Source organism: Vombatus ursinus, unplaced genomic scaffold, assembly GCF_900497805.2.
Source record: "Vombatus ursinus unplaced genomic scaffold, bare-nosed wombat genome assembly UNPS02014832.1, whole genome shotgun sequence".
Classification (NCBI taxonomy): domain Eukaryota; kingdom Metazoa; phylum Chordata; class Mammalia; order Diprotodontia; family Vombatidae; genus Vombatus; species Vombatus ursinus.
The window spans coordinates 556,063-571,096 of NW_020954610.1; the positions used below are offsets into that span (position 1 = coordinate 556,063).

The 15,034-nt window shown below is 39.0% G+C and overlaps 1 protein-coding gene across 2 annotated transcripts in view; it reads left to right on the forward strand.

Annotated features, from left to right (window-relative positions):
• LOC114026015 (Golgi membrane protein 1-like) overlaps positions 1 to 15,034 on the forward strand; it is a 106,066-nt gene that overhangs the window by 66,454 nt on the left and 24,578 nt on the right. For both annotated transcript variants that reach the window (XM_027839590.1, XM_027839591.1), the window contains exons 4-6: positions 7,499 to 7,553; positions 10,759 to 10,861; positions 13,775 to 13,904. In XM_027839590.1, the coding sequence (XP_027695391.1) occupies positions 7,499 to 7,553; positions 10,759 to 10,861; positions 13,775 to 13,904 (288 nt within the window). The remainder of the gene's footprint in view (positions 1 to 7,498; positions 7,554 to 10,758; positions 10,862 to 13,774; positions 13,905 to 15,034) is intronic.

Genomic DNA, 15,034 nt, shown 5'->3' on the forward strand with positions numbered 1-15,034 from the left:
GACATCACAAAACAAGTCTCTATGCTTAATGGGGTCTTGATGACTGACTGCATCAGGGTAATACTGGGCACAGCACAAGACTGGGTGAAAACCATGGTTCTCCCAACATATTTGTCACTGCCTCTTTGCACAGCCTCAGATGAGTGACCTCATTCAACCTGTTGGGAAGATAGGAACTGCTACCTCTCTGTCCCTCTCAGTCCCAGCTTCTGAGTATCAGTGGAGAAAATCATGAAATGGAGCTGATTTCACCTTCTGTAGATTTAATGTAAGTACATAACCTCAGCTGGACCTGCCCTGCTACTCACTAGATGTCCTACATTGTTGACTCCTGTTCTCATACCCTCATGGGGACTGTTCTAGACCTAATCCTCAGAATTCAAGTTCCCAATTTCTCTAATCCAACACTTAAAGCAAATAGACTTGGCCTTCAAATCCTGCCTCAACACTTTCTAACTCTGTGATCCTGGGCAAGTCATTTAACTGCTGTCTGCCTCTGTCTCCTCAACTGTAAAATTGGGATGGTGAAGCTAGGTGGTGAAGTGGTTGGAGTGCTGGACCTGGAGTCAGGAAGACTCATCTTCCTGAGTTCAAATCAGGCCTCAGACACTAGCTGTGTCACCCTGGGCAAGTCACTTAGTCCTGTTTGCCTTAGTTTTCTCATCTGTAAAATGAGCTGGAGAAGGAAATGGCAAATCAATCCAATGTCTTTGCCAAGAACACCCCAAATGGGGTCACAAACAGTTGGACACAGTTGAAAAACTACTGAATGACAACAGTGGAATTAGGGATAATAGCACTGACCTCCCAGGGCTGGCTGTTCTGTAGATCAAATGAAATAATATTTGTAAAGCACTTAGCAATGTGCCTGGCACATAGTAAGTGTGTCGTGAATGCATGCCTTTCCCTTTCCCCTCATAAAATGATATTAGATTGGATGATCTTTAAAGGCTCCTCCCACCCCTAGCTCTCATGATCCTATAAGTCATGCATTAAGAAAGATTTTCTACCTTTGCATTAATCTTCAGAGGGAAGAATGGTTCAATGGCTGTGCTTGTCAAAACTAGATTAATTGACTTTGCTGGCAGGTTGTGAAACCTGTAACATTCATGGTTTTGCCCAGCCCATAGCAAATCATTAACCTCTCATTGAGGAACTTAATCTCTGTCTTCACCACAAACTTCGCTCTCTCTTCTTCCTACTTTCATCAGAATCTCAAATTTATATAATCAGATCAACTTTATACTGGCTTCTACCCTTGAATCTCTTGCACCCTTCTCTGGTTCTCTGGTTCATTGCTTTCCAAATCCCACCCTGATTTGTCTTCTTTCCTGTCTCTCTGTCTCTCTCTGTTTCTCTCTCCCTCTTTCTAGGGTAAAGCCCTTTAAAATTTTTTTCACTTCCAAATTCTCTCCCTCTTCCTGCTCTCTCTCACCCAATGAGAAGGCAAGGAAACCAAAGCCTATTACACATATGTATAGTCATTCAAAACAAATGTATGCATTAGCCATTCCTTCTCCCACCCCCAAAAAATAAAGAAAGAAAAATAAAGGAGAAAAAAAATGCTTTCATCTGTATTCTTGAGTCCATCAGTCCTCTCTTTGGAGGTGGAGAGCATGTTTCATCATGGATTATGTTGGTTTATCTATCCACCCTGTGTCACACACGTGTGTTGACCAGATCAACTGAAAATTTAGATTATCCCACTCTCATCCAGGTCCCCACTGCTATGTGCTAGTACCTTTTCTTGACTGTTCCACTATTGCACTCATTATCATGTTGTTTGAGCCTTTTCTTCTCAAGCCACCTATACCACCACCTCCATTTTCCTTTTAGCAGAGGCCTTTGCTTCATCTTTCACTGAAAATTGGAGACTAGATTGTTTCTCTGCTCCCCAGTTCCATACTTGGAATCCCCTTGGTATCATACCCCATCCTTTATTCCTTTGCTTTGGTCTTACAGGATGGAGTGGCTCTTCTTGCCAATACCACTGCCTCTCCGTGTGCCCTTCGTCCCTTCCCTTCCTGTCTCCAAGATCTTATCCCTTCAATCAACCCTTCACTCTAACTTACAGGTTGTCCTTATCTGGGCTCTTTCCCTGGAAAGAACTGCCTTCAGACATGCCTGTTCTTAAATTCTCCATGACATATATTAGGAACAAACCCTTCGCTTGACCTTACCATCTCTTAAAGCTGTTGTCCAACTCCTAGAAAAAGCTGTCTACATTCACTGCCTCCACTTACTCATATTCCTTTCCCTTAACAACTTTTTGTAATATCTGACTTCTTTTCCCATCATTCCCTGTAGTCTACAGTCACCAATGCTCTCTAATGCTTTTTTTTTTTTTCCAAATCAGTCTTTATCTTTCTTATCCTCTGCAGCATTTGACTCTTTGGTCACTCCCTTCTTTTTTCTGAGTACTCTTTCCTTCCTAGGTTTCTGTGACACTGATCTTCCTCTTTGACCCACCAGTTCTCCTCTGCCCCCTTTCCAGGATCGTCATCCATGGACTGCCCCTTATACGTATCCCAGGTCTCTGTTTTATATACCCTCTTCTGTTCTTTCTGCATGCTTTTTTAGTGATCTCATCAGTTCCCATGGGGTTAAATTCTTATTGTCATGCACGTGATCGCCAAATCTTTGTAACTAGTCCTAATCTCTAGTTCTACATCTCCAGCTGCCTCCTGAACAGCTCCACCTGGATGTTCCATAGATGGAACATCGTATGTTGCATATGTCCACAGTAGAACTCATTAGCATCGGCCTTAAGCTTTCTTGTTTCTATCAAGAGCACAGTCAGACTTCTAGTCACCCAGGTTTGTAACTTAGGAGTCAGTCTTTGACTATTCACTCTCACTCAAATTCCATGTCCAATCACTTGCCAACATCTTAAGGATTTCTACCCCCTCAACAGTTCCCACATTCATTCCCTTCTTTGTTCACATACTGTAAGCACCTTAGTCCAGGCCCTCACTAATTCTCACCTTGACTATTAAGTTCGAATTTATTCTTGCCTCTTTTTAATCTAGCCTCCACAGCTACCAAATAGACTTTTTTTTTTTTAGTATTTTATTTTTCCCCAGTTACATGTAAAAATAATTTTTAACATTTATTTTTAAACCTTTGAATTCCAAAGTCTCTCCTTCCTTCCCTTCCCATCCCCCTCATTGAGGTGATCAGTTCGATACAGGTTATACATGTAGTTGTGCAAAACATATCCATAATAGTCATGTTGTGAAAGACAACATAGACAAAAGAAAACTCCAGAAAAAGAAAGTAAGTAAAAAAAAGCTATGCTTCTATCAGTATTCCTATACTATTGGTTCTTTCTCTGGGGATGGATAGCGTTTTTCATCATAAGTACTTCAGAATTGTCTTGGATTGCTTTGTTGCTGGGAATAGTTAAGTCATTCACAGCTGATCATCTTATAATATTGCTGTTACTTTGTACACAGTACATTTCACTTTGCATCAGCCCATTCAAGTCTTTCCATGTTCTTCTGAGAGCAGCCTACTCATCATTTCTTGTAGTACAATAGTATTCCATCATAATCACATAGCACAACTTGTTCAGCCATCCCAAATTGATGGGCATCCCCTCAATTTCTAATTCTTTACCCCCAGAAAAGAGAGGCTATCAACATTTTTGTACATATAGGTCCTTTTCATATGGATATTTCTTTTTTTTTATTTTGAATTTTTTTATTTTTAACATGTGTTTTTAAAACTTTGGGTTACAAATTTTCTCCCTTCCTTGCTCCCCACCCACCCTCATTGAAAAGGCAAGCATCTCGGTACAGGTTATAGATGTGTAGTCATGCAAAACACTTCCGTAGTAGTTCTTTTGTGAAAAACTAATTATATTTCTCTTCATCCCATCCTACCCCCCATTTATTCTATTCTCTCTTTTGACCCTGTCCCTCAGAAGTGTTTGCTTTTGATTATCCCCTCCCCCAATCTGCCCTCCCCACTATCAACCCCCTGCTCTCTTGTCCCCTTCCCCCCTTATTTTCCTGTAGGGTAAGATAGATTTTCATATGGACATTTCTAAAGCACATATCTGGCCATGTCACTCCTGTACTCATGAAGATTTAGTGTCTCCCATTGACTTTAGGATAAACTGTAGACTCTTCTGTTTAAAATGGTTTTTAAACCATTCAATCTATTGCTCCCGCTTCTCTTTCTAGGCCAGTTACATATTATTCTCCCTCATGAACTATATTCCAACCAAACTGGCCTATTTGTTGTTCCCTGCGCATAACATTCCGCAGCCTTTACACTGGCTGCCCCACATGCCTTCAATGCTTTCTGTCTGTCTATCTGCCTCTCCTCCCAAAGCACTTTTGTGTATGTCTTGTGTTTATTTATCTGTGTATATATTGTGTCTTGTCAGAAGGATAAAAGCTCCTTAAGAGCAGGAAATATCTCATTTTCATATTTATATCCCCAGGATCTGGCACATAGTAGGTGCTTAATAAATGCCTGTGTTTTGATCAATTGATTGGTCAGAAGAGAAGATGGGTGGGCCACCTAGGAAGAGCTAGAAATAACTTGATGGACAACTTTTGTGATTTGTTGTTGTTCTTGTTATATCAAAAGAATTTAAAGAAAGCATCTAATACATTGAGTGGTCCTCGTGTAATGAATTTATATGAGGACATGGACAAGTGTTGCACAGAATGGGCAGGTAAGGATGAGTTTCAATCTGTGTTTTTGGAAGTTTTACCCAAATTGATGAGATCACAGATTTCTTGGAGTTAATACATTTAAATGGAGTGGGGGTAGGGGTAAGGGTTGAAGGTGATTGAGGGCATAGAAGTGACCTGACCCCACTATAAACTTCTGAGGGGGGGCATTTTTTCCCCATTCTTTTGTCTTTGTGTGTGGTTTGTATAGTGATTGTCCACAGTAAGTGCTTAGTAAATGCTTGTGGACATAAATTTAATGTTAATGTCAGTCTCTCCAGTAAATGAGAAGGCCTTTTCATTGCTCCTCATTTCTGATTTCCCTTTGCCTCACTGCATTCTTACCCTTAAATATCCTTGTGCTTTTATACGAATGCTGGGAGTTTGAAGGGCTGCTGTTTCCTTAAAACCAACTTTTGTCATTGTCTTGGATTCTGTAGAAACCAACCCACTTCTGTTCTCCCACCTCCTATTTATCTCTTTAAAAAAAAATTAATACATCTAAAAGAATTTTATGATTTACAAATTAATGGTATATATTATCTCAATTGATTCTTGCAGTACCCCTGTGAGGGTAAGTAGTGCTTGTATTATTATTGTCATTTTCCAGAAGAGGGAACTGAGAATCACAGGTTGGCTTGGGTCCTCTTCCCAATCTACCAAGCAGTCAGCTATGAATTGATGGTAGGTACCATGGTTTAGTGAATGGAGTCCACTGGATTTGTGGTCAAAGAACCTGGGTTTGAATTCCTTCTGCAGATGAGGCAACTAAATTTTTAGGTTCCCTACCAATATTACTTACATGGAGATAGGAAATCGGTCAATCAGCAAAGTTTTATTAAGGGCCTACTATGGTACCAGGCTCTGTTCTAGGTATTAAGGGTACAAAGACAAAAGTAAAAGCCCCAGTGTTGAAAGAGCTTATATCATTAGTAGAAAGGTAGCTAGGTGACATAGAGGGCTGGGTATGCAATCAGGAAGACTGGAGTTCAAATCTTACCCCAAAATCTCACTAATTGTATGACATTTGACAAGTCATTTCATTTTTCTTGGCCTCAGTATGCTCATATGTAAAATGGGGTAGCTGGACTAGGTAACCTCTAAGATCACATTTAGACAGGGGTGTGATGGCAGACATATTTTTAAATTTAATCTACATTAATAATATTTTCTCTATCACTTTCTTAAGTTTCTAGACCATCAAGCAAAAAATAAACAACAATCAAATGATGAGCAAAGTCAAGAGAAACAGCAAATCAAGCCCTGATTTATAGCATTTGCTGATTTAGGAAATGTAAATGCTCGTGCCGCAGTTTTAACAATTGACTTATTCAGCACAACCCTGCTTCCAAATCTGAGTCTTTGAAGTGCTTACTATGTGCCGAACACTCTGCTAGGTGTTGAGGATACAAAGACATAAATTCCTGCCCTCTGGAAGATTACATTTTATAGAGGGAGACAACATATACATGGAAAAGCATATGCAAAAGATGGAGAGTTGGAAAGTTATCCATGGAAGGGAAAGAAATTTGCAGTAACTGATGCGAAAATTAATATTGTTGTTGTTTAGCCATTTAGTTACATCTGACTCTTCATGACCCCATGGACCATAGCATGCCAGGGCCTTCTGTCCTCCACTTTCTCTCAAAGTCTGTCCAAGTTCATGTTCATTGTTTCCATGACACTGTCCACCCATCTCATCCTGTGCCCTCCGCTTTTCCTTTTGCCTTCAATCTTCCCCAATATCAAGATCTTTTCCAATGAGCCCCATCTTCTCATCATGTGGCCAAAATATCTAAACTTCAGCTTCAGTATTTGACCTTCTGATGAATAGCCTGAATTAATTTCTGTAAGTATTGACTGATTTGACCTCCTTGCTGTCCAAGGAACCCTCCAAAGTTTTCTCTAGCACCACAATTAGCCTCAGTTCTGCAGTGCTCAGCTTACCTTATAATCCAACTCTCACAGCCATACATTGCTATCAGAAAAACCATAGCTTTGCCTCTGTGGACCTTTGCTGGCTATGTGATGATGTTTCTGCACTTATTAAACCATCCTTCCACGTGGAGGAACTTTGATCTCCATTAGTACAGAAAGTACCTAATGCTGATGAGTATTTCTTGGAATATTGAAATAATAAGTATTATTTGTGTGTTTCCTGGAAGTAAAGGTTCTAATGTTTACATGGACCAGTTGAGAGGATCCATTTGGTGGAATTATTAATCTATTCTTCTTCCCTTTATTTCTTCCTGTAGTTTGGAATTTATAGAGTGGGGTGCACAGAGCACACAGTCCTCACTTGGCTCAGGGGCCATAGAAGTGTAGGGTTGGGCTGAAACTCAGGACTGTTGGACTGCTGGATTCTTGCCCCTCTTTGGTTATTGAGTAATCCCGGCTCGTCTGTATACCAGCTGCCGAGGATATAATACTACAGCAGACAAATGTAACTTATGCTTTTATTTGTGAATGGGGGTGTGTGTGTGTTTTATGTGTGGGTGCTTTGAGCTTGAATGACAGGGAGCAAAAAATCTATTTACCCTTTTCTCAGGTTACAAGAATGACAGGTGGAAAGTGGTTCCTGAAATGCCTTCTCCTTTTCCCCTCTCCCCACCTTTCCCCTTTCTGCAGATACTGCCATCATTTTATTAGGTCTCTACTTGAATGTGAGCCTAGTACTGGTGACAGCTGCTTTGTGTATGATTTTGGTATTACTGGTACAGATGAATGTCTTCTCCTTTTCTGTTCAATGTGTTCTTTTCCTTAAAAAGTTACTGTGGGGGAGAATTTTCATGTTGGTTTTATCTTCTTTTCAGGCACTTTTAGTAAATAACATCACCGAAAGTGAGAAACTCATCAGGAATCTGAAAGGTATTTATTTCTTCTACATTTGCCTGAAGGGTGTCCATCAAAGACCAGCCTTTCCTCTTGTGATTTTTTTGGGAGTTTCGCCATAAGGCTTGGATTTTTGGGGGGGGACATTCTCATTTAAAATATTCTGTCCCAGTTGAATTTAATATATACTTAAAAAGAAAAGCAATGTGCCCATCAAAGAGATTTGTAGTATCACATACTTTTTTTGTTCTACTATGTTATGTGGAAATGCCCATTTTATTTGATATTTAAATTCACAATTAAAAATTTAAAAAAAAGTTTTGTTCTTTTGTCTCCAGAAATCATCTGGATGCATTGGAAATTCTAATATTTTAGTCAGTAGAAACTGAGATGAATCCAATCAGTTAGCATCACGATGAAAATATATGGTTCAAATTGTTAGTTGTTTATTTAGTTGTTGACCTTTGGCAAATCACTTAAAACTCTCTGGGCCTCAGTTTTATCATCTGTAGAAAGAAGGGTTGGACAAGATGGCCTCTAAGGCCCTTTAAGGTCTGAATCTATGAATCTTATTGACAAAAAATTTAGAATTAAGAGTATCCTAAGTTGAAGAGACATGACCAGCCCATAATATGAAGGGAGGTGTGCCAGTGGTGATAATTTGGCTGCAATGTTTCTATTCAATAAAATAAAATATTATTTGTACTAGTCTGAGCTAATATAAATGCTTGTACATTTATAGCAGCAAGATAACCTGATTTTAGATTTGGAAAATATGGTCACTGTAAGTATTGTGTTTATTTTTATGAATTAATGATAGAAAAAAACAAATGATCTCCCTTTCACTTACTAACTGTGTGACCTTGAACAAGTCACTTAAGCCCTCTGTGACTTATTTTCCTTATTGATGTAGTTAAAAGATGTTGGATAGTGGCTTCTAAATATCCTTTCAGCTCGAAATCCTGATTATGGATCTTTCTGTTTTTTACTCACCGTTTAAGTAGAATATCCTGAACACAAATTGTCCCCGTTTTTATTCAATAAGAGCTCTTGTTCTTGTAGGCCCATGTCTTTGTTGCTTTAATTAAATTCTGCTATTTGTAATTAGTTTTTCTCATGGCTCTTGATGTAATTATAAGGAAGTAAATGCATCAAAGGCCTTATAATTGCTATATGGAATTTTTGCCATTGGGTGCTCTTCATTTGAGCTGGAAGTGACCTTAGAAGATTTTGGGATCATGATTCTGGAACTAAAAGGGATCTCAAGAGGTCATGTAGTTTAAGTCCCTAATTTTATAGATGAGAAAACTGAGGCTGAAGGTGATCAAGTGATTTGCTGAAGGTCATGTGGGTAGAAAGCATAGAACATAAGGGTTTGACCCCTGGTTCTTTGATTCTAGATCAAGCAGTCTAAAGTCTCCGTTTTGTAGAAGAAGAAACAGAGAACAGAGTTGTAGGGATCTGCCTGGGTCACACTTGTAAGAATCCTAAGAACTTTAGGTAGCTGAGAGTGGAGAAGTCATGGGGAAATTGTGAGGTTGTGTAGTAGTATGGTGGAAAGCATGTTGGAAGGAGACCCAGAAGACCTGGTTTTTTGTCCCAGCTCTTCCCTTAATTATCTGTGTGCCCTGGGACAAGTCAGTTCATTGCTCTAGGCTTTAATTCTCTCATCTATAAATTGAGGATGTTGGACCAGTTGATCTCAAGGATCCCTTCCAGCTCTAACAACATTTTATAGCCCTGTGTTCAGTCTGGAGTGCAGGACTCTGTACTACATCATTCTTTATTCCGTCTTTGTATTCACCAAGATCATCACAGTGCCTTGCATATGGAGACATAAGCTAGATAGGATCATAGATTTAGAGCTTGTAGGGTCTTTTAAGGGTCATAAAGCCCAGCTCCCTCATTACAGATGGGGAAACTGAGGCCAGAGGAGTCATGTGACTTGCCAACTGGCACAATTCAGGTCCTTCTGACTCTAACTCCAGCCCCCTGCCTCTCATGTCATTCTCCTTATGCTGGTATCTTGCCCCCTCCTATTTTTCCCATGGAGCAGTGTGGCTTCTTTTCTGTTACAAGCAAAGCTTCAAGAGAATGGGGTGGTGAGGGGGCGGGAGGTGATCAGTTTCTTTAAAGGAAACATGTCAGCTTCTACATAAGATTGCTGGGTGAATGATTGCTATCCCAGAATCAGAGGAAAGCTTGGATTTAAATAAGTTGGTTGGTAGCTGTCCTTTGTGCTCTAAGAGGACCAAAACGACATCACTATGTCGGGGTCAATTTAAATTAGTAAAAGGAGAATATTTATTTATTTAAATACTCACCTGCTTTTTAATACATTTCTTTGATTTATTTAACCATTTAAATAAGAGTAGTTTATATGAGAATATTTGGATATATAAATAAGCAGGAGAATAACTAACGGAGTATAGGTCAGTAACTGATGGTAGCCCTCTTTGTGGAGATTGTTGCTTATTTGGCACAATAATAATAAGATGAGAACAACAAAAACAATTACTGGCATTCCTAAAACTCTTTCAAGATTTGCAAAGGTTTACATATGTTATCTTTGGGAGGGTAGGTGCTGATATCATCCCCATTTTACAGATGAGGAAACAAAGTGGTTAAATGACTTGCCCAGGGCCCTATAGCTCCTCAGTGTCTGAGGGGGTGATTCAAACTTGGCTCTTCTTAACTCCGAGTCCAGTGTTTTACCTGCTGTCCTACCTAGCCTATCTGCCTCAAATCCATTTAAGGAGTACATGGAGGAGGAGTTCAGCCTGGAGTGGGAAGGGAGTGTGGGATTCAGGTTCTTGGGGACAATCTCACTTTCTCCATCCTATGTGGCTGCTTTGCCTATGAAGTTTCCTCGTGCGCTTTTGCCTTGGCAGGAGTAGAAGGGCAGGCAAAGGTATTCAGAAAACAACTCAGATCTTTCTGAAAGTTGACCTGAATAAATAAAAAGTAGGTGCCGGATTCCATCCTCCAAAAGCAAGAACCCTTAGGAATTCAGTGATTAAATGTGACAAATAGAGATGGCCGGGGTGGGCAGGAAGTGGGACTATCATCTCACTTGCCTTCTTTTGCTTTTGCTTACTATTTCCCCCTCCTCTTCATCTCCCACATTTGTACCTTGCTGTTGGAATACTGCTTTTTTTCCTTCTCTTTTGCCTTTTTGTGTGTGTTTGTTCCCTGGGACCTGTGATCTTTTAGTCATCGCTGCTCTTGATTCTTGGCACAGAACATTTGCAAGACTTGCAGAAGAACTATGGCAAGCTCCAACAGGACATACTTCAGTTTCAGAAGAACCAGAGCAACCTGGAGAGGAAATTCTCCTATGATCTGTAAGTGTATTTATCGAATGCAAGCACAATTACTGTTGGAAATTCAGAAGCATTTTTTGAAAAGTCACAGGACAGCGTGGTCTTGTCAGCTTGTTTGGTTATAGCATAGCTAGACTGCAGAAAGATATACCATTGTTTTGTTTTGTTTCGTTTTGGCAGGGGGAGTGATGAGGAAATTGGGAAAGGAAGGCATTTTGTATTAATACAACATGGAGAACAGACACAGATAAATTATTTCCCAAGGTCACGTAGCTAATCAATAACTCAGACAGAACCAGATCTCTGATCTAAAAACTCGGTGTTCTGGGTAATTAGGTTTGCCTTATTTTAGAACATAATGAATTTTTATCCTATGAAATAGTTACATACTTAATAACATCATTTAATAGTTTCAAACACCTATACTTAACACCTACGTTAAGAGTTATCATTATACAAAGGTGTCTGCAGGCAAGAGAGAAAAACCTAAGTGTGTTAAAGAAAAATTTATTTAAATTATAAATTTAGTAACAATTAACAAAAACAAATAATTTTTGTAAACATACAAGAAAAAAGATACAAATTTACACAAGCCTTATTATTTCACAAAGCTGAATTAAGCAAATAAACAAACAAAAAATTTTTTTTCTTATTTAGGTCGATCTGAAGTTTTACAATCTTTGACTTTGTTTTCTGTCTCTTTTCCCTTTTCCCCCTTCTCGTTCTCATTCTCCTGCCTTCGTTAAAGCATACTGAGTTTTGACAGATAATTCTGGGTTCTTGGCTTATGCTTATTAGTTTTGGAAACTTCTTATTTCAATTTTTGTGATTCTCTTGCCTTGAGAAATCTACTGTGATCTTGATCACTTTTTCTTGGTAAGTGATTTACACTTTGTTGAAGCTTGCATTTTTTTCTTCCCTTACTGTTATATAGTTCTGGACTCAGAAAAGCTACACCTAGGTTTAAGGTAGTTTCAGCCTCCATCCAGTGTATTCTGTCATAGACCAAACCAGATTTAACATGTAAAATGAGTAAAATATTTTTAATGAAACAGAAGAGTCAGGTCAGCTAGATGGTACAGTGGATAGAGCTCTGGTCTTGGAGTCAGGAGGACCTGAGTTCAAATCTGGCCTGAGACACTTGACACTTACTAGCTGTGTGACCCTGGGCAAGTCACTTAACCCTGATTGCTTCACCAAAAAGCAAAACAAACAAATAAAAAAACCCAATACAATAGTAAGATAAATAATAAAGAAAAATTCCTTCATACACACGAGGACACATTCTACCATAGATTCCCATGCTGCTAGTAGAAGAGATAATACCTCTAGCCTTGGATGACTTGTGTTCCATGTTTTACTCTTTTGACACATCTCTTTGATTTTATAACTGCTACTTGTGGCCATCTCCAGTTGTCCTCATCTATATCTGGCCCTATATCTATCCAGATGGCTCCAGAGGAGAAAGTGAGGCTGGTGACTTTGCACAGATCCTCCCTCACTTAAATCCATTTCACTTGCAAGTCATGGCATCATCTTCTTGATGTCATAGTTCTCTTTGAGACTGAAGGATAAACCACACAACTGCCGCTTGATGCTTAGCTGGGTTGCTTCCTTCACTGTTCCTACCATCAGTTGATAATATTGTTTCTCTGCTCAGCTGCTTCTGGTATCTGTTGTATCTTCACAGAACTATCTCTGTGAGGCAGATCTTCCCATCCAAGGAGTCTCTTATAACTCTTTGGTTACCTAGTCTGTAGTCTTAGGTCTGCTTCAGCTTTTTTGTGAGTCGGTCATAGCTGCCCCTAGCCAGCATAGTAAGAGTCTCTCAAGTTAAGTCAGTTTTCTCTTTCTTCCTTTCTCTCTGCTTCCTCCTTTCTTTCCTTCTTTCCTCCTTCCTTCTCTATTCATCTGGAGCTGCCCCAGGCTCACTAGATATTTGAGTTTGGATGCATATATTCCCTTCCACTTCCATCCTGTCCCTAGCAGCCAGTGCCAGGGCCATGCAGATTATCCTAGTGCTTTGCTTAACAGTATTGAAGCAATAGAACAGAGCTGGAGGTCTTTCTTCTCATGCTCCTGCAACTCCATCCAAATCACTGTACCCTTTTGCAGTTATGTTGCTATGAAGAATCTAGGTATGATAAATCTTGGGTTCTTCATTTTCTACATCCTATCTATTATTTTTATTTATACTTCACTGGGTTGTTGTTTGGCCACTTTTGTGACATTTTACTTGATTTCCTATAATGTAACATTCAAGTTCTTTTGTTTTTCTAAAATTCCGGGGATATGAGTATTCTGAAATTGCTGCATCACAGTTCAAATCTGTTACTTGAGTCTATGTATTTTCCAATAATTTGGATAATTTGGCTATCAGTGTGTGTGTTTTTTCTTTTGAGCCCCTCCCTATTTCTGCCTTTTCTGCATTGTGTGAAATTCTGTTTGGTAATTTTTTTCATTTTCATTTACCTCTTACTGGACTTAGGATTGTTTTATTAGTGTCAATTCTTGCTCAGCTTCTTAGAGTATGTTCCTTATCCATTTGAGGACATATCTTGGCACATCTTGTATAGTTTCTTTTTCTATTTTTGTTGGTTTTCGTTTTTTAGCTTATTTAGTTGTCCTTTAGCATTTTTAACTGTTTTGGTGCACTTTTCTCTCTTTTTTTGTGTGTGTGCTCATTTTTACTTGGGTTTTGTGTGTGTGTTTCAGACATTTCTCTTCTCTGTATTTATTTTTTTGTGACCCCTGTGAGAAGTAACCTGCCTCCCAGGTTGCTGTCATGCCATCTTGGATTAGTGGTATGTTTTTGAGGTGGATTTCATAGTTGTAATAGAGAAGTACATAAGCTCATCTGATATTATTCCTTAATGACACGGTTGTGGTTTTTTTTTTTTTTGTACTTTTCTTTTGGCCTTTTCCCCCCTAAAGGAATCAGTGCATCAACCAAATGAAAGAGTTGAAGGAACAGTGTGAAGAGAGGATAGAAGAAATCACTAAAAAAGGGAGTGAAGCCATAGCATCCAGAAATCTCAGTGAAAAAAATATTCTGAACAATCTGGTGAGTCAGTACTTCTTCTGTCATGATTTTGATCAGTACTTACTCTTGGCATTTTCTTCCTTTTTTCTTTCATTTCTCTGCTTCCCTGTTAACTACAGTAGCCCTGTCCCTGCCCTTTCCAGAATCATTGGCAGATTCCAAACTAGCTCTGGCCTATTCTGGATAACTTGCTACCTTGGGCACTAGATCAAGGAAACCCACCCCTTTTCTAGTTTCTGTCACTTGACAGATGCATTATTATGTTTGCAGCATGGTGAGGTGGAAAGAGCTCCCTGGATTTGGATGGATGGTATTTAGCAATAAATAGAATCGTCTAAAACTTTAAAAAATAATTTACATTGGGTAATCCTTCCATCAAATCCAAATGCCATCAAACCTAAACCTGGAGTGACCTGAGTTTTTTCTAGCGCAGAATGTTTCCAAGTTTCTAGTATAATTAGATTTTCCTTCTACTGTGATTTCATAGGTTCATAGAAATAGAGCTGGGGGGACCTCAGAAGCCATCTATCCAACTCTTTCATTTTATAGAATGGGAAATTGAGGCCCACCTAGGGAGGTAAAGTGAGCTGCCCTTAGGTAGTGAGAGTCAAAGGTGATATTTGACTCCATGTCTTCCAAATCTAGAATCAGAGCTCCTTCCACCATACTATGCGACTATATTCAGTTGCTATTCTCTTCATGTTTCTGGCCCCAAAACATATTCTACCTTGATGTTATCTCATTTTGGAAACCATTTACTTATTCAGGGTAAGTAGTGATTTGTGAATGATTAGAAAATATTTCTTCCTTAACTCATTTTTCACCCTTTGGGAAGGCACATTGGTCTTTAGAAACAAGAACAAAAAGACCAGATGGATTGGTCAGTTCTGACAGAAATCAGATCCTATAATAACCAAGATAGTGTCATAGTTCTTTTGTGCTGTTGGAATTTTTGTTGTGTGAATAGTTTTTTAAATATGTTGACCATTTTTCAAATGAGAAGGGGTTTTTGTTATATAAATTATGCCTATTTAGATAGCTGGTTTACAAGCCCCCTATCTTATGTGACTCACAAGTTAATATCATCTGGTTCTTTGAATCAGAATTCAGGCTAGTCTTTCTTCTGTTTCTGAAAGACTTTGTTGTTCCTG